At 40.5% G+C, this 25355-nt stretch overlaps 3 protein-coding genes across 3 annotated transcripts; 1 reads left to right on the top strand and 2 right to left on the bottom strand.

Moving 5' to 3' along the window:
- Positions 1-1772: 1772 nt before the first annotated feature.
- Positions 1773-7085, top strand: LOC128713300 (uncharacterized). Its single transcript, XM_053808161.1, has 6 exons — positions 1773-1781; positions 2961-3379; positions 3447-3679; positions 3764-3860; positions 5036-5692; positions 6842-7085. The coding sequence occupies exons 1-6, from the start codon at positions 1773-1775 to the stop codon at positions 7083-7085; spliced, it is 1659 nt and encodes a 552-aa protein (XP_053664136.1).
- Positions 7086-7415: 330 nt separating this feature from the next.
- On the bottom strand, positions 7416-9450 carry LOC128713802 (uncharacterized). The gene is made up of 7 exons (XM_053808671.1): positions 9292-9450; positions 9005-9185; positions 8828-8930; positions 8511-8717; positions 8201-8442; positions 7713-8114; positions 7416-7636 (listed from the first exon to the last, which is right to left on the bottom strand). The coding sequence occupies exons 1-7, from the start codon at positions 9448-9450 to the stop codon at positions 7416-7418; spliced, it is 1515 nt and encodes a 504-aa protein (XP_053664646.1).
- A 796-nt stretch (positions 9451-10246) lies between these two features.
- Positions 10247-11146, bottom strand: LOC128713299 (uncharacterized). The gene is made up of 3 exons (XM_053808160.1): positions 11006-11146; positions 10864-10939; positions 10247-10785 (listed from the first exon to the last, which is right to left on the bottom strand). The coding sequence occupies exons 1-3, from the start codon at positions 11144-11146 to the stop codon at positions 10247-10249; spliced, it is 756 nt and encodes a 251-aa protein (XP_053664135.1).
- Positions 11147-25355: the final 14209 nt, after the last annotated feature.

Below are 25355 nucleotides of genomic sequence, written 5' to 3'. Positions count from 1 at the left end.
GTGTATAGTGAATAGTAAAATAAGAGAAATTTGAAGTAAGAGATCTTCTCTCATGATCTTTGATAACATGACTGCGGATAGCGAATAGCGTTTTGAGTTAACTTCACGACTGGATGCTCTCTTGCTGTCTGATGTCACATAAAAAACAGATCATGTCTGGAAGATCAACCCATGGTGACTTCAACGAATGCCAAGAGATGAAGGATTATTTTTCGCTTCTTCCGAAACAGTTGAACTATCGATCACTATCTTACGTTTTCTTGCTATGGATGTTGTACTAAAGTCGTACATTGCAGAGAACTGCTTTAATACAACCTAGCTTACGTAACTCGACCCTTATCTTTGGATGCAGTGTCAGCGGGAATAAAAAAAAGACACGAGTTGCATTGAGCAGATGTACTGAGTGAGTTCGTTAGCCGGTTTTAAGACAGAAAGGAGTGAAATATTTGTCAAACGAAACAAAAGTTGCGTAAAACATTCGTGAAATTGTCAAATGAGTTGACATTGGTGCAATGTAGGACACACAAATAAGTTTTCTGTGGCTTAGTTCAACAACCGCTCGCAACAAACTTTGCTTCCGCCCCTCGACAAAATAATAAAAGTTTCCTGGGACACGAAGTATCGTACAGAAGAATTGACCAGAGGTTCAACTCTGCAAATGTTTCCTCCTCCGAGGCCAGACACCGCAAATACCAGACGTGACAAAACATCCACCTAAGAACGATGCAAAACACATGTACGGTGAGGTGAGAATGCTAATGGCCCCGCCGACAAGCCCAATACACTGCAGCGCGTTGATTTTCACGCGCCTCTGCGCAACCGGATAGAATGGAGAGGTCGTCGCCGTCCCAGTGGAATCTATGCTGGATGAGGTTGCGATCATTGGAGAATGATTAACGTGGGCTAAATTTTCCATGCTTGAGGGCAACGGCAACGGCCATACTCCATTAGGGGTTTACTAGTTGCGGTCTGTGAACTTGTCACAATGATGATCCATCTCTGGCTCCCTTTTCCATGCTGTCGCCGACGTTTCATTTGCCTACGTGTAACATTTTCCTCCAATTTCGCTAGAAATGGTAGAACTCGCTTTGATTTGGACGCGTGTGCGACGTGCGTGGTAGAGTATAATTATAAAGGATGGCACCAGTCAACGCGACCTATCTCACTCCAGCGTGAAACACTTTTCGAGCACAAAATAGTGTTGTGCACTGAGACGAAACTAAACATGACCACTTGACTGCCGGTTGTGGATAGTTTTCGCGGCAAGTGAATGCGACAAATAGTGGACAGCGAGATGAAGCAAACAAAAAAAAACCTGGGGACACCCGGGGGAAAAGCTTTACGTTGTTCTGAGTGCTGTGCGTTGGATGATGGATTGAAATTAGAAGGGGTATTATATAAAATGCTTCACCCACGAAAGTTCTTGCCCGATTCCACTGGCGACCGTCGACCGTGATGGACATTCAGTTACACCAGGATTAGTGTCCAGTGCGTGTAATGTGAGAGGTGCGAACGGTTGGTTGTTTTAGAGCAACAAGTTGTGTGGATACTAATTTTGTTCCAAAAGTTCTAATAGTGCTCAATTCAACATATTTCTTAACAGAATCGAACCCGGAAGTTGAGACAAAAGCACGAAACAGAAAGAGTGGCAACAGTTTGTGATGCACCAATGACACAGCAGCTCTGACAGGCATTGAAACACATCTTTACGATTTTAGCCCCCCCATTGTTCTAGTGTTTGGTTAGTGACTTAGTGATTTTATATAAACAACATGTGGAAGGTAAGTTACTACAAAAATGATGATGTGATTCATTAACTCCCAATTCCAACGCATCCAATACCTGTATGGAAAATTTGTGAAAAACGTGCAGAGTAACGAAACATATTGGGAGAAGTTTAAAGTAACTTGTGTCTGTATTCCTTTCTGGGAATATTTCTTGTGGTTGTTGAAAATAAATATATGTGTTGTATCCAAGATTAGTGTTTGTTTACTACTAACAACACAATGTTGCTGAAGATTCTCCCAATATACCGTGCTGTCGATAGAAGAACAACTTCTATTACCAATTTACGAGCTAAATGTCTACATCTTTAATGTAGTTTGTAACACACTGCATATTGAAGCTGCTATAAACTCTGATTTGTGTAAAGCGCTAAACCAAACAACAATGGTGTACGAAACAACGTGCTGGACGGAAAATGCTTTCCAACACCTATGGGTCTGTTTTTTCGGTCAATTTGAATGGCGCTATTCAGAACGTATTACATCAAATCACGCGCTTTTCCCTTCCAACCCCAAATGACAATACGAACTTATTTTAACCACTTGACCCATTAGCTTAGCGTACGCCGTATGTGAAAACGGAGCAGGGAAATGATTGCTAGAACGAAATCGACCCAAACAGCGAGAGACAACCACAAGCCGAAGGGCTTTTTTTGTTGCTTTTTTTTTTGGAGCCAAACTTACGCAAACATACTCGTGAACGCTTGTTACGCTTTATTAACCATGCATAGATCCACCTCGTGTAGATTTGCACATGTGGCACACGTATTGCGTAGAGGCATCAAACATCGGGCGTTGCGTTAGGGAGTAGACTGGACATCATTAGTGGACAAAACAATAAAGCATTACAGCAATGGCCATGTTACCTCTACAAACAAAGCTTCCAAAAACTATGTATTATTATAGTTTTTCATTGCCAATTTTACAATTTTATGCCATCATGGCCACATCACATCCGGTTGCGTTTTTTTTGGCATTAGATTATCAAGGGAAATGAAGAAAATGTTGCTGCCACATACATTTACCAGTTTAAATGTAGCGTTTAAATAGATTCAATGGTAACACACATGATAACGTATGAAACTGTTCAAAGATAACTATAATTATGATTGGCTTTATGTTGATTAATGGATGCTACCGAAGGGCCTTCATGCAAATCGAAGTTAACCGTATTAGAAATTTGTTCACGTGGGTTTTATTATATGCGTTTTATATCATCGGAATATATTGCAGTTTTCAGTTGCATTACTACTGTTGACGGTGCATCTGACACTTGCTTCGGAAAGCACTGTCACGTCAGCAAAGCTTATTAATGATCCACAACCGCAACCAACCACATCTCTCGCGAGCCTCTACCGTAGTGCTAGAGATGATTACAACTCCAGACGGCACTGTGCTAACTGTGGCCCAGGATACGAGAGAGATATGCGAACCTATGGACGGCAAACAGGCGTTACCGGATACTACAGTGGCATGGGCGCGATCGAAGACGATCGCAACTGGTACTATCGTCCGGAGAGTTTTGACGATCGCTACCGAGGCGGAGTAATGCAGGCATCTTATTCTGGATCATACAGGCAACCTCCTTACATGGGGTAAGTGAATTCGACATTGAAAAGCCAATTCCACAGCATCTCTTATTCGTGCGATGTTATTGTTTAGATACGATTATGATCGGTACATGCAACGGCCGGATGATAGGGGATATGGATATGGTTATCCAGGTGGTATGGCGATGAGGACCAACTACTATGATGGAGGTGCCGGTAGGATGCCCTACTATCCTGACATGATGCGCGGCTACGGCTATCGCGGCAACGGATACGATAATCTTGACCCGCAGTACGCATACTACATGATGCAACGTGGCAACCCCAACGGGATGCAGAACAGGGGTAAACTTTCAGTACCAGACCATATCGCTAATATTTCCAAACAATCTCATGATCAACGTCGTTTTTTTATCTCCTTTCAATCAGATCGTTACTATGGCTCTCAAGGCTACTACGATGATCGAATGAGTTACGGTGGGCAATACGATCAGAAGAATTTCAGACCATGGGATCAAACGTACAGGTACTACAACAACTATAATCCTTATTACTATTATTAATCGATTTTCTTGTCGCTTTCCCGCGATGGAGCTCCGCGAAAACTAAAAAAAAAAACAAACTCCCAAAACATAAAACTGCTTCAAAAAAATATCTCGCTTAATGTAGCGCACTGAAAAGAGGGGGGAGGGGGGGGAAAAACTAACTAGTGCTTTATAGTGTGTATTTCGCTTTTATATGCTTTTGCCCGATTGAGGTTTATGTAAATATACATGTTTTTTTTGTTCTGTTACGCATTTACAAGCATAGGCAATTATTGTTTCGAGTAATCGATTTAAAATTTCCTTTTAAGAATGCTTCTTACTTTTTTATTATTAATGTTTGATGTGCGATTGCTAACAGCTATTAGTGCGAAAAAAACACTGCCTAATTTCTGATACCACTCGAATACTACTACCACTTCACTCTTGTTACGTTTTACTAAAAAAGTGTTAAATTGTAATGCTTGCCTGTAATGATTAATTATTGCTTTTATATCAATGCTGCAAATAACACGTTCTATTATTTAAACAATACGCAACATGGACTACATGTATCAGTAGAAACATATTAACAATGTGTAGAATAAAATAGCAACAAAGTTCAATGCTTTCGAGTACTGTAATGTCCGGCATGTGTCACATACACCCGGCCAGGTTCATTAAAGTTAACTTACATATCTCACACTATTGCCAACAGAATTGAGAAGAAAAATTGAGAAACAGGTATTAGTGTTGCGTTCAGCGGCGCGGTCTCGTGGTCTATTGCTAAGCCGTTCGGTTTAATATACCGAACATCTTTATCGTTTTGGAATGAAAAATCTTTTGTATGGTTCTGAGACATTTCGACAAACACGCTGCTATTCCTACATTGCTTATTTCAATAATCCAATAATCATTTGTTGTAAAGGTAGGCTAATTAATTGTAGTATCAATGTGCATCAATTGCTTTAGTATATCGCTTTTGTTTTCAACATGTAAATGGTTACTAATTTTTGGAGCCAATACGTTGTATTTGTTTTAGAAACAATTGGGTGGGTTTAAAGTAAATTGTTTATGTAAAAAAACCGAACACTAACAACTGTTGCACCAGCATATATCCGTAGAAATCTCAAAATAAAAAAAAAATAAATTTGTACAAACCCCCTCCTTCAACCCCCAGAGGAATATCTGGTTTTGATAATTCTGGACGTGGTTATTATTTTGCAAGTCGTCCCTTGACATCATCCTCTTCATCACCACTATCATCACCTTCATCATCCTTGTCCGCACATGCATCATACCATGTTCAATCACATCCGGCACCGGAACCGGGCTACGGTGGTCAAACCGGTGGTTACGATCCACATTCGACCGGTCACCAAAGTGCCAGCTATCGTCCGGGTGGACAGCAGCAGTACCACCACCAACAACAACAACAACCACAGCACCATGGATCGGATCGACCCGACTATGAGCCATCGGATTCGACATCAAACTGTTGCAAAAATCGGTATCCAGAAACATCATCGCATCAAGGCGGTTCCTATTCTGCTCACAATACTGGCAAACCGAGTTACGGTGGTGGAGAAAGTGCTCACAGACCCTCCGGGAGCTGGAATTATGTGAATAGTGGTACAACATCTGGCAGCGGTGATTTCAACCATGGAGTCAATACCGGGCATGTTGGGGTAAGCATCAACACCCACGGCTCTTATGGAGAACACCATAACGGTCCGGGACAGTATCCAGGAGGTGGAACCGGCAGTGCCAGTGCCCATGAGTACGGGGGAAATCGGGGAAACGCTCATCGTCGAGAATCAGATAATCGTCAGCAAAGGTATGTAATTGCAGTTGATACTTACACATATGTACACATGTTTGCATATAACTAACTTTTATAAAAGTTTAATAATCCTACTTGTAATCCACGGTACATAAATCATAATCATTCATGTTATATATTTTAAATGTAACGTTGTTCTAATTGGAATGGGTTGAAAAGTTAGGATACTCCTTAATCCTTATCCTTATTCTTTCGATATAAAAAAAAAGAAAAAAGGAAGTAAGATGATAGAATAATTATTTTAAACAACCACACCGGCATTCCAAAAGTTGAAAAAATATTGACACTCTAATACAACATCAGTGCACAATCACAAAGCAAAGAGTAGATTTATGCGGCAGCTACAAAACACTTAAAACATGCTCGGGGATATTACCCATTAAATAGAAAGTGTATAACAAAAAAAAAACAATTTATATAACAGATTATATGTATATTTACTACTTTTGTAACTAAAATAACATAAACATACACTCACACGCGACATCATCCTTTAGAAACCCAAATGTGCTAATGTCGTTGCAATTATTTTTCTGATCTTTACGACAGACAAAAGTGGGTAAAGCTACAAAGATGAAACTTTGAATAGTAAATAGTGTTAGCATGTTTTGTAGCAGTTCTTTGCCATGGATTAAATAACCAGTTTCGCGAATAGAACCATGCGAGACATGTGCACTACTGCGATCGTTTGTAACTGCTAAACTTGTTTGCGTTCGAGGTGTTTCTGTGGTTAAGTGGTTGCGGTGATACTTTCCCCACAACAAGAACCAACTCCTGTCCGTATTAAGCACCTGATAGACTAAATCTAAGCCGGAAGCCGGAAACAATAAGCCACATAAACATTTGAAACATTAATAACAGATCAGTAAGAAGAACAGTCAGTAAAAACAATTTTACAAACATGTAATTTCTAATGCTCTACAACCATTCGATGTCAAACAGAAGCTTTAAATTGCCTAAGACATGTGTTATTCCGTAAACCATCTATTTTTTCCCCTTTTCTTAAAATGTCTTGCCCGTATGGACAACCAAACAATGAACGAAATTCGCTTTATGCTTTAGTAGTTATTTTCTCTTTTCACTACGAATCACCCTCTTTCCTAACCATTAAAAGCAGAGCCATATTACTGTCTCCTTTGTTAGCGTTGCCTATGGTGGACGTCCGCGGCCAACGTCACTAGGCGACACCAGTTACTTGATGGATCGAAATGATAACCACAACAATCGTGTTCCTACGGATAAAGATTCCGCACGACCTGCAAGTGATGAGAGCGACAAACGTGCTAAATCAGACATCGAACCCTTTACCTCTGATCAGTCCGTGGATCAAAATGACATCGATGGGAGTGTCCAAACGCAGACGCCAAAAAACACTCCCCAGACGTAAGTTTGGGTTGCGGCAGCGACACAACGAACCACCAAGGAGCAAGGATATGAATTTAGCAACCTCTCGTGAGATACGGCATGTGCGAAACAGAAGGCAACAATAACGTCAACGGAAATATCAGGTCCCTCCCTATTAGAACATGTACGTCGATACTGAGGCAATAAAATGGAAAATTTAATGTATTTGAATGTGTATCTTTGTGAAAACATTTTCTTAAATTGTTTGTGTGTTGCTCTTTGAAGATACTACTATCCCCCGATTTGCCAGGGTTTAACGTAACTAATAATTCGAATAAAGCTTTCAACGATGGCGTGTGTGTGTGGCACTTCACTACGATGGTTCAGTACGGTTATAATTCGCTCCAAGTGGACAGACACCTGTCGTAGGGAATATTGCAGCACACTTTTCGTTCACCACTTGCCACATCTGTTTACCAAAACCCTCTTGTATACGAGGGTCCAGTATAACGTTTTCATAATCATAACCAAGGCTGCCATCGCGATAATGCATTAACAGTCCCTCGTTTTCCGGCACTTCATATTCGTACGTATCTGTGATTGTAGAGAAAAATTATTGCATGAACAAGTTTTTAACTACTTGATTTTTACTATCCGCCCAACACCGTACCTCTAACCGCTTTCCACACAAAATGATTCCCGGCTTCAAACACGTTTCGACCTTTCATTACATATTTGCTGCGATTGTGATGCAGAAGAGGATTTTTCGTCCGCACATTACGGACCTGTGTGTAGAGGTAGGTGTTGTTTGCCCATGGCGGTACGTGCGAGAAATCAGGTGCATAGATATCGTAGAAAAACACCCCTTGGAAGTTGAATGAGTGCACATCATATCTGTCTTTCGCTAGCAGATACTCCAGCAGAGTCTCCTTATCACCGGCCGGAAATAATAACTCGTCGAAATCGACAATCGCCGTGTACCGAAATCCACCAGCTACCGTAGCACGATAGAAACATTCGTTCAGTGCCACAAATATGCCCTCGTACCGCAACTCATTCTCGAATTTGTACCCTGCAAACCGACAAAACGATTACATTTCACTTCACACCGGACTGCGCTTGCCGTACTCGGTGTCATTGTACGACCGACCTACATACCCTCAAAGTGCCAATCTAACACCTGCACCAGTCCAGTTGCTTGATAATATCGTAATACCGTGTCCACTTCCGGCGTGGCCGATTTGTTATACACGTAGAACCGTTCTGCTCCATTCATTTGGTAGTATTCGAAAAACTCCACCATTCGAAGCGCGTACGCAAAGTCGTGATGCAACGGGCCAACGCAAACGGCTAGCGAACGAGAGGGAGCAGATCGGAAGAGCCTGTCCTTTCTTGGGTACCTGTTTGCTCGGGGTACATCGATTATATGACTTTTGTTCTATTCTTGTTCTGTTGTCATGGCGCATACTTTATACGAACAAAGTTGGTTGCTTCCTGCATGCTGGGTTCACCGAGATAGCTTAGAGCCACTTCATCCGGCAAGCGAGCCTCACGTTTGGTAACATTTCCAGCAAGCTTACATATCACATATGTAGCCGCAAATTGCATATTCCAATGTTCGTGTACTGCTTCCACCTGGTCCGCCTGGTGCTGCGCCACATAGTTGTTATCTGATCTATAGAAAAAAATGCGTTACGCTCACCTCAATCATAGCTGCATCTAATCTTGAAAAGCTACAGCAAGCTGATAGCACGAGAGAATAATATTATCGATTAATCGCCCTACCTAAAGTTGCAAAATACATCTATTTTCCGCACATTCATTGGCAATATGGCAAAGATCCGAATACTACCGAACGGCAGGAACCCATTCGGCACTCTGTAGGATTCTAAAAATAAGCAACAATCATTAGTAATCCCGTGTGTAATGACGCTCAAAATGTACGCACTCCGTTCTACTTACCGACTACCTCTAGCCGTGGATCAAAATAAGCTGAGTATATTTTAAATTTCTTTTCCACATCACCAATCGGTAGCCAACGATCGTGCTGACCTGTATCTTCAACTTCTATGTTGCTTTCATTTCCAAACACTAGCGTCACAGATCGTTGGTACAGTGGAAGTGTTTGGTAGATGTACTTTTGCTGTAAGTTGTCACAGTTCTGTTGTTGTTAGTTAATTTGCAGTTAATTCCCCTCGTGCCGGCAGGTTTCACACATCCAACGTCCAATGTGTGGTCGATGTACTTACAAATAAAACTCTCCTGTAGTAAAGCAATCCGAGAGATATCATCAAAAATACGGAAAGGAATCCGTACTTTCTCGTAAAGCGATTTGATACTAATGTGTGCACAAAAATCACTGGTTTAGAACGAGATTTGATTAGACTGTATGCCGTGTCTCGTGCCATTTTTTGGGGCACCTTTATTACTTTCACTGTATCGTAACTATCTGCAACCTGCAACTGCTAACCTTAATTCGCAGACAGCGTCATCCAACTGAACGTCAAATGATTCAAAGCGTTCCAAACGTATAGTGGCACCTGTGTACCGGTGCACGGGCTTTATCTTTTGGTGATAAGAAAAAAAGTATGCCACAAGAGCGAAAGAGCCAGCAAACGTTCTGGAGCAGTCTTGATAAAACTTATTTCCTGTCACATTAGTTACTTCGATCGTATTTTTAACGCTATTTGTTTATTGAACATACTAATACTAAGGAGGCTTTGTTGTGTTGATGGCCCTAGTCAAATGAGCAGCATCAGTTTCGTACCATTAATTTTCATATACGCGACACGCATGTCGCATGGCAATCGTTGCGTTGCAATACGAATAAATTCACAGTCCACGATGAACGATTGCGGCCGGCGGATCATGCTTGCGTTGGTGCTTGTGATGTTCATACTTATAACAGATGTCTACGGATTCGATGTGGCCAGTATCATGCAGGTAAGGCTTACTTCACTTACATAAATTACACAAATCATCTTTTTCTGTTCCTCCATCCTCCACTGCTTAGCTGCTTAGTGATTATATACAACGAATATTCAACACGACCACCGTACCGATACTACGCAGGTTTGAGCGTCCTACCGAAAATCCTCTTGCAGAATGGATTTAAACTGATCAAACAATAAGTGAAATAGAGAAAGTCATACAGATAAGTATTAGAAGCATTTTTAATAATCTGCACAATGATGACAACGTACGCTATCCTTCCGCATGGCGAAAAATATGTGCCAGATTCGTCAAGGAATGCTCCAGACGCAGACTCGAAAAGGACCGAAACATAATCCCGATGGTATTCTGCGAGGGAAACAGATCAAAGCTTATAGTAAAATTCACATTCCATAAAGGGCGCGCTAAAGATAGCTTGGTAATCACCTGAAATAACAGCGAGTTATTTAGAAAAAATAGTTTGAAGCTTAATTGACTCCCGCATTTCCCAGCTGAAAACAGGTCACCCGGTTGGCGCTCGTATTGCACTTCCGATACAGTGTTGTTAAATGTACCTTCCATTTCGCTTGCATTTGTTCCGTATTTTTCCACAGCTGCACTCGATTCTGCTGTGGAAAATGGATAGGATGAAGATAAATCCAAATTTTCTTCAAATTGCACCGGCACACAAAAGCCGGTGGTGAAGCGAATCTCAACACGCAGATTTAGTATGTCGTTTTTATTTATATTTTGCAGAATAAGATAGTGCCCTTGCTGATGTTCGACGGTAACGAATGAAAATGTTTGTGCACCTTTGCGGAAAAAGAAAAGAGTTTTTTATCAAGCACATAGTCAAGCACATACTCATGTTAATCTGGAACATAACGAACCTATTGCAACTTTATACGTTTTTCCAATTCCTATGGGTTTGTGGTCTGTGGCAACAAAAGCAACGAACTTCATCCACTAGAAGATGCATAGCAAAAGATTAAAAGGTAGTCTGGCAGAACAGTGTAGATATACTGCAATTACCTTGTTTGCCGCATCGGACAACATCACAAAATCGTACAGCGTTGATTGTTCTATATTTGGGAAATGTTGATTGCATTGTACTGCGTAAGACGCAGAGATGTCCGGAATAGTTATATATTGTAATAAGAGCATTACAGCCATAACTACAGTAACTATCACGAACGCTGAGAACATTTTCCGCTCGTTGTTGATAGTGTTGTAAACTAACAATGAACTACTAAATAATATTTGAACACTGTTGCTGTTAAGACCGCTCTAGCACCAAATTCTCAACAATCGCGCAGATCGTCAAAAGCTAAACTGAAACCACCTACGGTTCAGGTCTTGACAAGCAAGAAACCTTTCAACAGCAGCATAAATCGATTTTTTTTTTCGTTTGCGGTGGACGAGCTTGCATTGAAACCGGTGCTTCAATGCATCAATAATAATTAGAAACGAATCAATCACCACCAAAATGCTGTTTAAATCTGTGAAGTTGCCATTACACAGACTGTAATGTATTCATAGCTGGGACGCTCACTGTTTAACATTTTTTCTTAACATCTTAAAACTATCTGAAGGAAACAAATGATGATGAATATTGATACAAACAAAATAGGAGAACCTTGTTCATGACAAGAGTTGTAACGGTTTTCAAATGCATTCCCATTTGTCTCATAGAATTGCACATTTCAAAGCAGCTTTAGCCAGCAGCTGGACACGGTCAAGAATTGTACATAAGGGAAGGACATCCTTTTCTTCCTGTCTGCACATTTCTTATCGCTTCATATCCTTGCCACTTTCTTACGCAATGACACAAAAGGTCCTTCTTAAAACTCCCTTCTTTCCACAGTTTTCTACAGTTCAATGAGAAATATTCTGTTGCCGATATGGACGGATTTCCCGCCCAAGATGTACAGTCGCCGATGCGCAGATGATGCGTCATCGTCAGGTATCCCTCGTTGGGAAAAGATTCCCCTAACCCTTGGCACAAATTCCCTTTTGTATCTGCTGATTTTGTGCCCGTCTTTCTACATGAACGCTGAGAAACGAAGGTACTTATGAATGTTGCTTCCAAGAACGCGCTTCTGATACGCGTCCTGAAAATAGTGACGCAAAAACTATCGTCCATCCTTACTGATTTCTGCGTTTTTTTTTTACATTTATTTAACGAAACTAGAGAAAAGATACGGTACGGAATGTCTGCTTTTTTACCGTTCTGCACTTTCAACAAATGGTCGACATTCCAGTTATCTCACCTATTTACAAATATCACTCAAATGTACAACAACATCATGTACGAGAGCGTTGTTTTCGATTCCATTTTTACTGTAGACAAACGTGCCCCGTGAGCCTAACCGTCGGAACTGGATTTCATTAATTCATCGTAGCTGTTATTCCTAAATCAAATATGCCAGGGGGAAAATTTTCCCATGATTTCGAAGTCCTTCATATTACACCCCACGATCATGGTGAGCTTTTAATCGTTCCCTGTACAGTTCAGTTCTGTAACCCCGCATGCCCCATCCCTTCCATATATTCTAAGCTGCCTCCTTAAGACATTCATCCTTTTCCTGATTCCGTATTGGAATCATAGCATTATTCGTTGAATGTAACCATGTACAAGGAGGGGGAATTCACCTGGATTCTTATTCTTGCACGTAGTTTCCGTACAGCGTCAGTACGACGCAATCTTACATGCACCCGGCGTTACGACACACAGAGCAGAATAGAAATAGTCATGCAGGGAAGCATAAATCTGATCATTAAAGAAGGGTCGTTGTGCTTTGGGTATGCCGTTTAACAATGGTGTTGTTGCCACCTTACCTATGCTGGTACCTTCCTATAAGGGACAAACCATTCAAAATTCCCAGGGGTGTCATGCTTCCGGCGAGACGTATTTAAGCCCGCTGCAGCCACCGTACATCGTCCAGAATCGTTCCAACCATCTCGCAGTATGGTTCTCTTAAGAGAGTGAAACAGTTTATCAGACAAAATCTTTGCTAGCTGGCGTGAGCCATCATAATTGAAAGTGCAATATGTGATACGCCAGGGATGTAACGTTATCCCAAGTCTTGTACAAAACATTACGTGAAAGTGCTGGCAGGAGAAATTGTATAAATGATAAACTGTTCGAAATTTGGAAGGAGGATTTTATTAATAATCCTGAAGTAGATAATGGATTGCCAGTTCATACGAAGGACAACAAGGTAAGTTGGGTTTTGGGATTGCTTACAGCAGTGAAAAATGAAAGTAAAATGTGAATGTGCTGTTTATCGTAAAGAATCGTCTATTCCTAATTTCGACACGAGTGACTAAAATCGTGTGTACGTAAACGATATATTTGTTTCTAGAATTAAAACAAATATTCTTGCCGTTGCAAATCGGAAAATTACATTTGAACAAATGAATTTTGAATAAAAAAATTACAATGAAACAATTTGTTTCTTGTCTTTCTTATTTTAGATATGGCTCCGTTGCTCCGGCTGCCGTTTAACCAGAAAGCAATCAACTCCAAACAAATAGTTTGGTTACACATTTCAAAAATCGCCCCATGAAGCTGAGAAAGAAGAAATAAGTCTTCTACGAGACGATATAGATACACGACTGATTCAGCATGCGCTTTTGAACAACGATCGTTTGTGAAACCTACTCTAAGATGTCTGCTGCAACAATTAAGCACGATTGTATTCTGGAATACAGTATTTGGGCAGAGCGTATCGGAGTGGGACATGAAAAAGATGTTGGGAACATCTTAAAAGAAACGTGATGTGAACTTCAAACACGACATGGATGGACTACAACTGGCTGGATAGTACGATCGAGTATACCCACAGCTACTACTATAGGAACTCTGAAGATGCGAGCCCCGCTAATTGGAGATTGGAGATCACCCACAACTGACCGGCAGATATCAGATTTTGGACGACGCGTTAATAACCTTTATGTTCACTAAAGTACACCTTCAGAAGTATGTATCGCGCTATGATCAATCTTTAAATTCCATTCCCGCCATGTTTCAGGACACACTTCGGTGCAGTTTTTTTTTTATTTTTATACAGCAAACAAAATTAATCGCAAAGTAGCAGAGTAAAGTGGTTTAGGCTGCATTAGAGACCTTCATGTTTCATTTGTCATTCCCGTTGTTGTTTTCATTGTTCATCGTTGGCTATTTGTAATTGTTGCATCATTACGTTTGTGATCGTTAGTGCCCAAATTGTTTGTTGATTTTTCTACTACTTACCATGCCACGACAGCATGAAGCGTTGACAAACTTCATTGAACTAATTGCTTTTTCGTTTTTTAGTGCTTGCACACAAAAAAATGAAAAACTAATTATTTTCCAGCTTACTTGCGTTGTAATCCCATGATGTTGAACGTTTTTATCCGTTGTACTAATGTCCGCTAAACTGTTTTATGTTCTGTTTTGTTAAACTTGATATTTGTTAGTGTTTTATCTTGTTGTTAACTTCGTCCTTGCTTTGTTGTTCACTTAGTTACCGTTATTCCAACATTACAACGTTTTTTTTCTGTTCTGTTACAACGTACAATGTACTGTACAACGCTTCAAAAATATTAACTCCCCGCATCCAACCTTTAAACTCCTTCGCTTGTTATCAATTCAATTATTTTGTTCTGTTATATGTTTTGTTTACTTTCAATTGTTGATGTTTCTGTTACAATGGACAAAGTTGCTTGTTGTTGCATGTCATGTTCAAGTTTTGCTATCTGTTTTTCACTCAATTTGTTTTCTGTTTAACTGAGTACCTGCAGTTTATTCCAAATTCCATTACGTCATGCCTAAACCTGCTTTTGTTTTAGATTTTTTGCTCTGCTACTTCTCAAAATTATAATTCTTTCGTGCTTAATCTAGGTAAAATTTAATCTGATCTTACACTTTTATATTTCTGATCAATCAACTACACTCCAATGGTGCAATGCATACACTGAATGATTCAAACTCGCCAATAATTTCACCTGCTTTCCATTAGCTTCAAGATTGTAAAGCTGACCAAGTTTACTCAAAATTCAAATAACCTATCAACAGATTGACGACATATTTGCTCTCCATTTGCTAGCAACACAGATAAGCTTAAAAAAGCTTTTCATGAATTCTTATATACGTAAAAAATGTGTGAAGCATACTAATTGTTATCATATAAAGATTATATGAACTGTTAACTAGTTTTAAGTGATGAACATAAATTAATAGATCCACATGTACCTACCCCTGCTAGTGCAAAAGTAAGCAACATCAGTAAAAAAAGAGAAAAAAGAACACATTTAAACGTAACAAGTTTTTCACCGCAAACCATTCATATTTTCCATACACAACAGCCATTCGTTAATCATTCGAGGTCTGCAAGAATTTCGCTCAAATAAAAACACAAAGGAAATATATAACTAACGTACCAATCCTTCTTTGTCCAGGTGTTTGAATTTAACGATACGCAGACTATTCGTCTCCATCAATGACGTACGATATATGAAAGAAAAAAAGTGGGGCCTAAATGCGCAAACGCCAGAAATGACATTGGGTTCCATTTAGAAGGAAATTTGTTCTGCCAGTGTGCAGATATGCAATACCGAAGCATATTAGATAATCTCTCAAGCTGTTGTGGTTACAAAGTAATATGTGATTCACACCGTAGTGCCAATTCCGCGGACAAAATTAAACAATAAATTCTTCAGCATTACTTAGTCTGTGATAGCAAGTAGCTTGTGGGAAAGAATTATATGTGTTTCTTTCAGTCGTCTGTTTAGTGCAAAAAAAAAGTGTACGATTACACTCGTTCTTCCTCTATCTGGCTCTTATTTACGTGCCGGGTTAACAACAGCTGATGTGTAGCCAGTGTAGCCATTGGATAAAATGGAAACAACTTTGTTCAATTCGGAATTATAATACGTTTACTCATTGACTCATTACCCATGACTGGATAACATCGATTTCAATAAACCATTAGACAAGTCAGCAATTGCAACTGAAACGAGATTACTGAAACAGCAATACAATGTAAGTAAGTAAGAAAACCATCCGTAATGTTATAGATATTAAACAACAAATTTTAGACTTAAACCAACCGCACGATGTAAAGAGGCTACATTGTCTTACAAATGTGGGAATAAAAGCATAAATAGTTGATGTTGTTTATTGAATAACACACTTTCGTAGCAGCTTGCAGAATGTTAACAAGCCGCGAAGCTTTCAAATAGATCGATTACCACCGCGGTTCAACACTCGACCGTGTTCAACGTGTTGCATACATTTTGGCGTTTAACTTGGAGCCACACAGTCTGTCAACAATTCTCTTTGTCCAGTTATTTAAGATTAACGTTTACATTCAAAATCGATTTAAGAAGTATCGAAAACGGTGTTTGGTACAGTATTTTTTTTTGTAAAGCATTACTTATATGTACATTGATGTATACAACTACAATGAAAAATTGATCAAATTACAATTATTGTTTCGAAACTGTCGTGAATAAGTGCACTGTGTGAGCCGAGGTTTTGAAGCCACGGTTGATTTATCATTATCTGTCGCTTGGTCATAACTCATGCGTGTTGAGAAGTGATATTCACACCATTATACGGGTTACAAACAAACACCAACAGAAATCGGAATGTAAAATAAAACCACCAAAGAAACATTACGCCCATTTATATTATTTGACTCATTACTAAAGTGTAACTGGTTGAAGACGGATTAGCGTCAGCGGACAAGCAACAACATACAACAATGTTGAAGTTTTGTAAATTATCAAAATGCAAGGCAAGTTCTCCCAAATTAAGTGACTCTGGTGACAGCGAAAGTGTTCCATCATCTTCTACTAAAGAAGCATTGGTGACATTTGTGCGTCAATACTCAAAACGTTTTGGAAAACGTGCAAGACCTGTTTACCCGGTGGGATGCTCTAATCTGTTATTATCAATGGGCAAGTACGTAGTAAAACGTTGAAAAGGATGTTTTACACAAATTTAACACTTTTCCTACTTGACAGTGCATCTGATAACCAGCGTCAACATGCTATTGCTAAAAGCGAATCTAGGAAAGGTAAATACTGCCATTTAGACGTATAATATTTTAACATTATAGAGTAATTCAATCTTCCCCAAAGTCTTTGTCATAGGCACAAACTCTCTAAAGTTGGTATCAAAATTAGCAAGTTTAGTGTAGTGTTTAGTGTCTAGGAAAGGTAAATACTGTCATTTAGACGTATAATATTTTAACATTATAGAGTAATTCAATCTTCCCCAAAGTCTTTGTCATAGGCACAAACTCTCCAAAGTTGGTATCAAAATTAGCAAGTTTAGTGTAGTGTTTAGTGTTTAGGAATTTTTATTTCATTCTTCAAATCATTTTCCTCGAATTGAATTATATTTCGTTCCAACTCAAAGATCGATACATTGTTAACCGATCATGCGTGACATCTTGCACAACCCAGAGCCAATTCAAAGTATCTCACAACCTTTATTCTAAGAATGTATATTCGAGTCCTAAACCAGAAAGAATAAGAATATGTGCGAATGAAGAAAAGAGAGAAAGAGAAAGTTGTAGCGACGATTCCACTGACTGATTGTCGTGTCGATTGTTTTGTCGTTCTTGGGCACAATGGTTTGTCTGAGAGCATTGTTTATAGTTTATGCAGGCTCAATTTATGCTGCCACGGATTTATCCAATAGGGAAAATAAATACAGACGCATTCGCAAAAGCATTCTCTTTCATAAGGCTTCTTCCTCAGCACGCCCTAGGGGAACCAAACCTGTAGAGGTGGTTGTCTGAAGTTTAAGAAATACTGACACGGGTGTCGAGTGTGTCGAGGAGCACACTGTGCCAGATTTTCATTGAAAGTTTGGCCTTCGTGAAGTGCGGTGCATGGTTGCCGTACCAGCTGCCATACGTCGTAGTGTTTTCGCAGTGGGCAAAGAAATTCAAAGACTATGTTTATTAACTGCCCAATATTGCACAGTGTTACCATTAGCTGTTACTGTTACAAACAACAAGCATGAAGTTAAAATGTCCATCACCGTTGTGCCTTACTTCCGAGTCGGAGAATACCTTGCGGAAACAATTGAACGGTTGCGATTGTCTCATTTGTGGCGTGAAGAAATATAAAAGTGAAGTTAATAGTACTGCAGATAACTATTCGGCCAATATTGCTAGTGGTGATACGTGCACAACATCCGCCCGCAAACGGTCTGTATCATTTCTGAAGCGTATTGGCGGCAATATTCTACACAACCTCGGGCCGGGACACCGGTCGAGAAGAACACCCTCCACCACACAACATCAGGTTTATCGTGCCTTTGACGAGGATCCCATTACGCTGCCCTCGGTGTACACGAACAGCTCAAACCCGCCATCGTTGGCGATTTCCACAGTGACCAAAGAAACAATCACCACAAATGAAAGTGTTAATAAGAACAGAAGTGATTTACGAGCTTTCTCAATGGCCGTAAACTCACCATCTAATGTGCCCGGTGATCGCAATCGATACCTTTACCGATCATTTCACCATTACGTATACAGTCCACAATCTTACCAAGGCAATGGTAAGTATGCTATCGAGCGAAAGCATAAAGTGAAAAAACGTGACCTTCTACAAAAGCAGCACCGGCCAGAAGCACAGCAGATCCATGAGGAATTTTGCCAAGAGCAGCAGAAACCAATGAAACGTACGTCTTGTGAATATTTTGCCATGAATTATGGGAAACGTGCGGGTAAGGAGTACATATTTTTCGCATCACATGATTCGATGCACTGTGGTTTTAGGGATATGCAGTATTCTATTAAATTCTATCCAATTTTAGTATAGTCAAGAATTTGATCGGATATTTAATACATCCACGGTATTGTATTACAAAGGGCTATCCTGTTTAAAATATGAATAAGCTTTTTTTTACATGATCGTGTACGAACATCTCTTGTGTGTGTGTTTTGCCAATGTGTGCTCCCAACCAACCAATATGTTCCCCTTGAACATCGGAAAACACAACACAATGGAATAATTTGACGCGGTGCTACGGAAGTAGTACCTCCCAATGGTATAGTAGCAAAGAGTATCTGTTTGCAAGTGTGCTGCAAACAACAACAGCAACAAAAATACACAATGGTAAATGGGCTCGTTTCAGTACGGAAAAACCTCGTCACACCGAAACAATATTGAATATCCACAATACTGAAAATGGGGCACACCTGAATAGCGTAGCAGTTGAAAACAGCCAAGCCCTTTCCTTTAATTCGATTCCAATTATTCAATGTTTACCTTCGCGACATTTTAATCGAAAAATATTTTAGTTTTATAAACACTGTGAGATGCTGATGCCAAACTGAGGCCAATTCAATTGGTTTGAATGGAACTGTAAAGACTAAAGCTACCAATTTTTAAGCATTTTATTCTATACAACCTTGATGGCAGGTCCATTGGTACCTGTATTCGACCTAATGCACCGAAGGTCGTGGAATGAATCTCCTCTAAACCGATCTACGGTAGCAAGGCATGAGCGGGAAAATAAATTCAAAGTCATATTAATATATGTGAGGAAATAGTATGTAGGACATTAATCATTAGATTTAGATACAGTTGACAACACTTTCAAAACTCAGTGGTGCTTATAATTAAGCTAAAATACCCACAACATACAACAGGTGGAATTGCAGATGATGATTGCACAACATGAAACACATGCAACAATACGAAATCAATTTTGAAAGTGTGTCTTTTAGTTTTTTTTCTAACTCTTTCTGTCTCAGTACCGTAGATAATAAATTGAAAAAAAAATATAGGCACTAGCTATGTTACTCTTATGAGCATCAATTCCACAACATTCCATGCGCAAAGTTCGAGCACAATGAGTACAACGATGTTCTGTTTCACTGCTGCATATATCTGCCCGACCGCCTAGATTCAATGATGCGCAACGAATGGCGACAAAAACAAAACCGAAAAAAAGGCAAAATAACTAGTTTCGTATCGAAAGCAGTCGCTAGTTGTAGTCGGATGTCGAGTAATGTGGATAATCTGGAGCAAACGATATTTTTCATAACAAAGAAAAGTAACGTCAATCGTCTCTCGTTTTTTAATATAAAAACAAGCAGCCTTACAGTTAACAATTATTATTTCAATAAATTATTTCACAAATAACCTAATATATAGGCGTGTAATAAACCTACCGAACGGATAGATGTTGCATCCTTTGCGATGATGCCTTTTGCAATACACATTCGCTTGGGGTGGGGTGGTGCCGGTTAACCTCAGTACCGTCGTTTTTATCATTACCTTTTCACTACCTACAACACAAATGACGCTGTTCAGTGATCCGAATCAAATGTAAATCGTTTGCGCATGATTGCGTGTGCAATTCATGTATGCGCGGCACACGGCGGGCTACCAAATGCCCCACGATACTTGGGGGTGGTTTTGCTTGCTTTGTATGGGAATCCTGTTGCACATGATACGACGATCTACTATCGAGTGGCACTTTTGCTACAAAAAACAGTTATATTTGAGAGTATTATCAGATAAATTGCACCATTTGCTTCTGGAAGGCATCGAATAGTTGTTTGACGGGAGTTAAAATTATTTCAAACAGAATCTTAATAAATAATCCATACAAATTAATGTTCATTACGTACAGTTATAACATTACACAAAAAGTAAACCACACCCTTCTCGATTGATACAATACTACCCTCAACCCCAGCCCTTCCTGCTTGCCTTCTCTCTGTTTATTCAACTTATTTTCCAGTATCGATCACACGGTCGAACGAATGATCAAGTGCCAGGCTGAACCTCTCATCCTCTGTTTGGTTTAGCTACTCTATTGTCACGCATCCACCCGTCGAACCCAAACGATGAACCCCACCTTCAAACGGCGGAACCCCTGAACAAAGTCATCGGTCAAACGAAATGGAAATGAAAACAAACGCACCACCACGAAATGGCCAAAACGAATCGTCTCGATGCCGTGTTGCCAACACATGCGTCACGGCCGTATGTTATTTTCCGCGGAAAGAGCCGATCGTACACACTCACACCCGCGAGAGAAGGGTTTCATTCTCAACCCAGCCAGCCTCGTGGAAGGCAGGCTGCAGCAGCGCTCGCATTGCCAGCGCTTAGAACCGTGATCATGTTGCCGACGCGTTGCATTAGCGTGTGCACTCATTTAATTACCATTAACGCAACAATCGCACAACGCTACTGCTACAAGCTCGGTCCGCTCTTTCCTTTACACAAACGTGTATGACAGTATTAATGTAGCCGAAGCATAACTTTAACTCCATCCCAAGCCGATTAGAGCTGCAGACCCGTGACGAGAGCACGCATACAGCCAAGCAACCACTAACCACTTTATGACAGGGTGCAAAAGATTATAAACTATCAGCGGCGCGATCGTAGATTTACCAGAATAGTGTGATACTAAGTGTAAAATAAAACGGAGCCACATGTTCGCTCTCGATCGCAGGTCCCATAAGTTGTAAAAGTAGAAACAAATGTTTGACATTTTCGATAGTAATAAACAACATCATTAACAACTCGCCACACGATCATTGTCACTTAGAACAGCAATCTAATGAACGGTTCGTCATATCGCTTACTGGTTAGTTTATAAAAATCAAGAACAGGGCTCCAGTGCGGTAGGCAATAAAGTTGATCGGTAACCCTGTGCGGATGTGTGCGATAAAGCACGGGTCGCGAGCATTGTGTACACACGCGGATCTCCATCTTACCCAGGCTCAACCCGAATCGGTCAAAATCATTGTGCGGGGGGGAATAGACAAAACGAGCCACAGCGAGAGTGGATGCGTGGTGGAGAGAGACAATAACAAACAGCAGCATTCAAAGCCCGGAGAGACCGATGTCATACCGCGGCTAGCATCACAGTGCGATCGGCAGCGTGTACCGACCACGACGACTACGATGACGACGATGTCGACGATGAAACCAGTCGCGCACAGTATCGCGTTACAGCTTGAACGATAAAGTTCAAACCGTCCGTCCAAGCAAAGAGCCCCACGTGTGTGTTGTACGTGTCGCACCCGTGCACTAATAGGCCGCGAGAATACGACCTACTAACTCCAGTTATGCTGAGCGTGATTTCCTAACCATGCAATAAGAGTGTCCACTAGATCTCCACATCCGACCAGCGCATCATTTAAGCGCGTTGCGACTAGTATACCAGAGTTACCGAATTGTGTGTGTTTTCCATCGTCTGTGATTACCGAAACAGTGCACATTCCATAGTTCAAACTAACTATCAATTCGCGTCCCACTTCGTTTCCGTTCTGTGCGAGGTTTTATTGCAATCGCGGGTTTACAGTTCATGTACAACGTATTAGCAGCATTGTCATACAGGCATCATATTGCAGCGGAAATTGGTGTGAAGGTAGTTGTCTGCCAAGTTCTTGTTGCTTCTAGCTGTACTATCACTAGTTTCGTCAAACATCACATTAACTTCATTTCAAGCAGGAAATGACCTACGCCATACCTGAAACCAGATTGCGAAGAATAGCGCCTGGAATTTCGAATATATTCGCGTGATTTGCATAAACCGAAAGCATAGTGTTGAGGCATACTGTGCTACCTCCTTACCACGATACCACGAGCAGTTTTGTCTAAAGATTGCTGTTACTCATTAGCATAGGAAAAAGATTGTCAATGCCGGTTTTCGTACGTAATACTGTGATGCATGCATCTTATTGCGGTCTCTCCACCAATCGATGAGAGATCGAGTGACGTGAAACCGCTGTGAACATGTTATCCATAATGACGCGATCAGTGGAGTGATGCTGCGGTGTTAACATCAGTATCCAAATGGTGAAACTCACCTGCGCTCCACGTTGACACTTGTTATCCAAACCGGAAGATGTGCATTAGACACAGGCATATCGTTCAGACGCAGCAAAAGCCATGAAGCATCTAATGACCACCGGCAAATATTAAAACAGCAAATAAATGAAAGAACATTATTAATCCAGTTGCACTAAGCGAGTTCATCTAAGCGAGTGGTTGTAGCAAAAACCACTGCTGCTTCATAAACCCTCTGCATTCAAGAGTGTTTGTGTTTGTGCCATGGCGTGTTTGTGTTTTATTGACTGCATATGTATGTTGCTGCATAGCGCGACTGTGAAGCAGACAGTCAACAACACCAACGAGTGGCCGCTATTTAGACATTGTGCTGTGACATTCACGGCTGTGGTGAAAATCTGTAAATATGTGTGATCTGCAGTGATGTCATTCGTGGTCAACAGGGAACCACACACGCTGGACAACGGGGCCCTGAACCGTACAGGTTTAAAGCATAAGTACAAATTCGCCCGGCATGTAAAATCACTCATGCATATTTAGTGTGCTATTGCTGAACTCTCACCTCTGGATTAACACGTTCTCTCATTCTCCCGACCGTTACAAACATCGCACGATTCTACGCCATTCAGCCATAGTTCGGTGGCTGATGGCTTAGTGCGTAGTTGGCAGAATTCTAAACGACAGAACTTGTTTTTGCCAGATTTTTTTTTGTATCAAACCGCAATCCATCGAATACAAAATACGATACTGCGCTCCGAAAGCGTAAGGTGTAGCCACAACCGAACTTATCGTGTTTGTTAAACACAAGGTCTCAAAACTAAAATTAGTCAACCCACCGGAAAGCAAATTGATATGAACTGTTATTATGAGTTATGAGTAGATAAAACTTCGTTCATCGTTTGAAGTTTTTATCAACAAGATCTTGACGATGTAGTGGTAAAAAATGTAAACAAATGTCATATGATCACAAAGATCAATTTTTCACCAAAGAAATTTTCTGAACTTTTTACAAAAACGGTCTACAGTTTTTTTATAGGAGTCAGGGGCAAATGACATTTGGACATTCTTTCTGTATTAATAAACACAATGTTGCGTACGTTTCGTGTAAAAGGCAGTGACTGTATACGCCTAAATGTAGACAATATTCGGACATGGGTTCATCTGAAAATATGATCAACGCTATATCGAATTACCGATTTGCTTAATATTGTTTATATTCTTCTTCCATTACCGTTTATTCTAACGTACCTCTCAATTTCCAACTTATTTTCAGACATTCCTGTAAACAATTCTGAGGGAAACAATCAACAAGTGGAAAGCTCGGATTACAAACGAACAGGTACTTGAATTATTGAATACGACAATCATATAATATAAGGGGAGAACAAGTCAACTTTAATAGATAGACGTGTTAGAAGAGAATGAACAGAACATTCAAATCATTAAATTCTATGTTATGCTACGTACGTAAACCCGATGTGGAAACCTAATGGATTTCAAGCTATTGAAGTCGATTCAAGTATTAAATCATTTCGTCAACTTGAAACATTAAACCTATCTGAACACTGCCCCATCCATCAATCTACACAACTCCAACCCACATGGGCTACCACGGTGCCACTAGCATTAGGGAACATCGGGATTTCCGATATTGGTGCTGCTCACTTCGATAACGCTTCCGGAATAGAAAACGAAGAAAAAAAACTTTACAATTTTACCATTTTACACTACAACGCGCGCGCAACGAGCAACGTAGACATCGTCGTACACCTAAACAAGGCTAGCAGTACCAGGGAAACGGTGTAACCCCTTATCAGTAAATTTGATAACAGCCTGGAATGGGCAAACTTATACATTCTAAGCGAAGTAGACTACAGTTCAAGATGCAGAAGCGGCCACACAGTTGTCAATGAAAAAAGTGAAGCTGCATAGCGTAACGCGTGTGTACCATTCTGAGTTTCCAGTCCGCAGCGGTGGCAGTTTCGTGAGCGCATTCTCTCTTCTCACCCAGTGCAATACTCGGTTCTGTGAAATACAAACAAAATGCGTGTATAGGCTGCTGCTGAATCAGACGGAACAAAATAACTACGAAGCATAGGATAGGAAAAGGGCAAACGCAAAAGGAAAACCTCGATCGTGACGATACGGGGGCAGTGCGCTTTAGACGATCTACACAAGTGGTATTCAAAAAGGAAAAACACCCCTTTTGCCATTTTATCGTTCCATTTCACATTTACTGCCAAACCTTCTACTCGAAAGCCGGTCCGGTGTGCACGGAATAGAAACACTTGGGGCCTCCGCCGCCGTGTATGAAGATTTGGCATAGTCTTGGTTACCGCCAGGGCGCCGCGATACACCAGAAACGTGAATCAACTTTGCGCTGTCGCTTGTTTAGCTCGAAAGGAGATTGTTGAAGTGCCAGATTGGATCAATATTTTATCACAAGCGGTTCAAATACTTCAGCAACATTCGGTTTAGTTTTACGCCCCAGTGTTCTCGGGAGCGTACCCGCCGAAACAAGCGCGTGATTGGATGTAACACTGCATGTCTGTTTTACGTCAAC

This window comes from Anopheles marshallii, chromosome 3, assembly GCF_943734725.1.
Source record: "Anopheles marshallii chromosome 3, idAnoMarsDA_429_01, whole genome shotgun sequence".
In the NCBI taxonomy this organism is placed as follows: Eukaryota; Metazoa; Arthropoda; class Insecta; order Diptera; family Culicidae; genus Anopheles; species Anopheles marshallii.
Note: the sequence above shows the minus strand (reverse complement) of the source record. Positions and strands in the feature narration are given on the sequence as shown.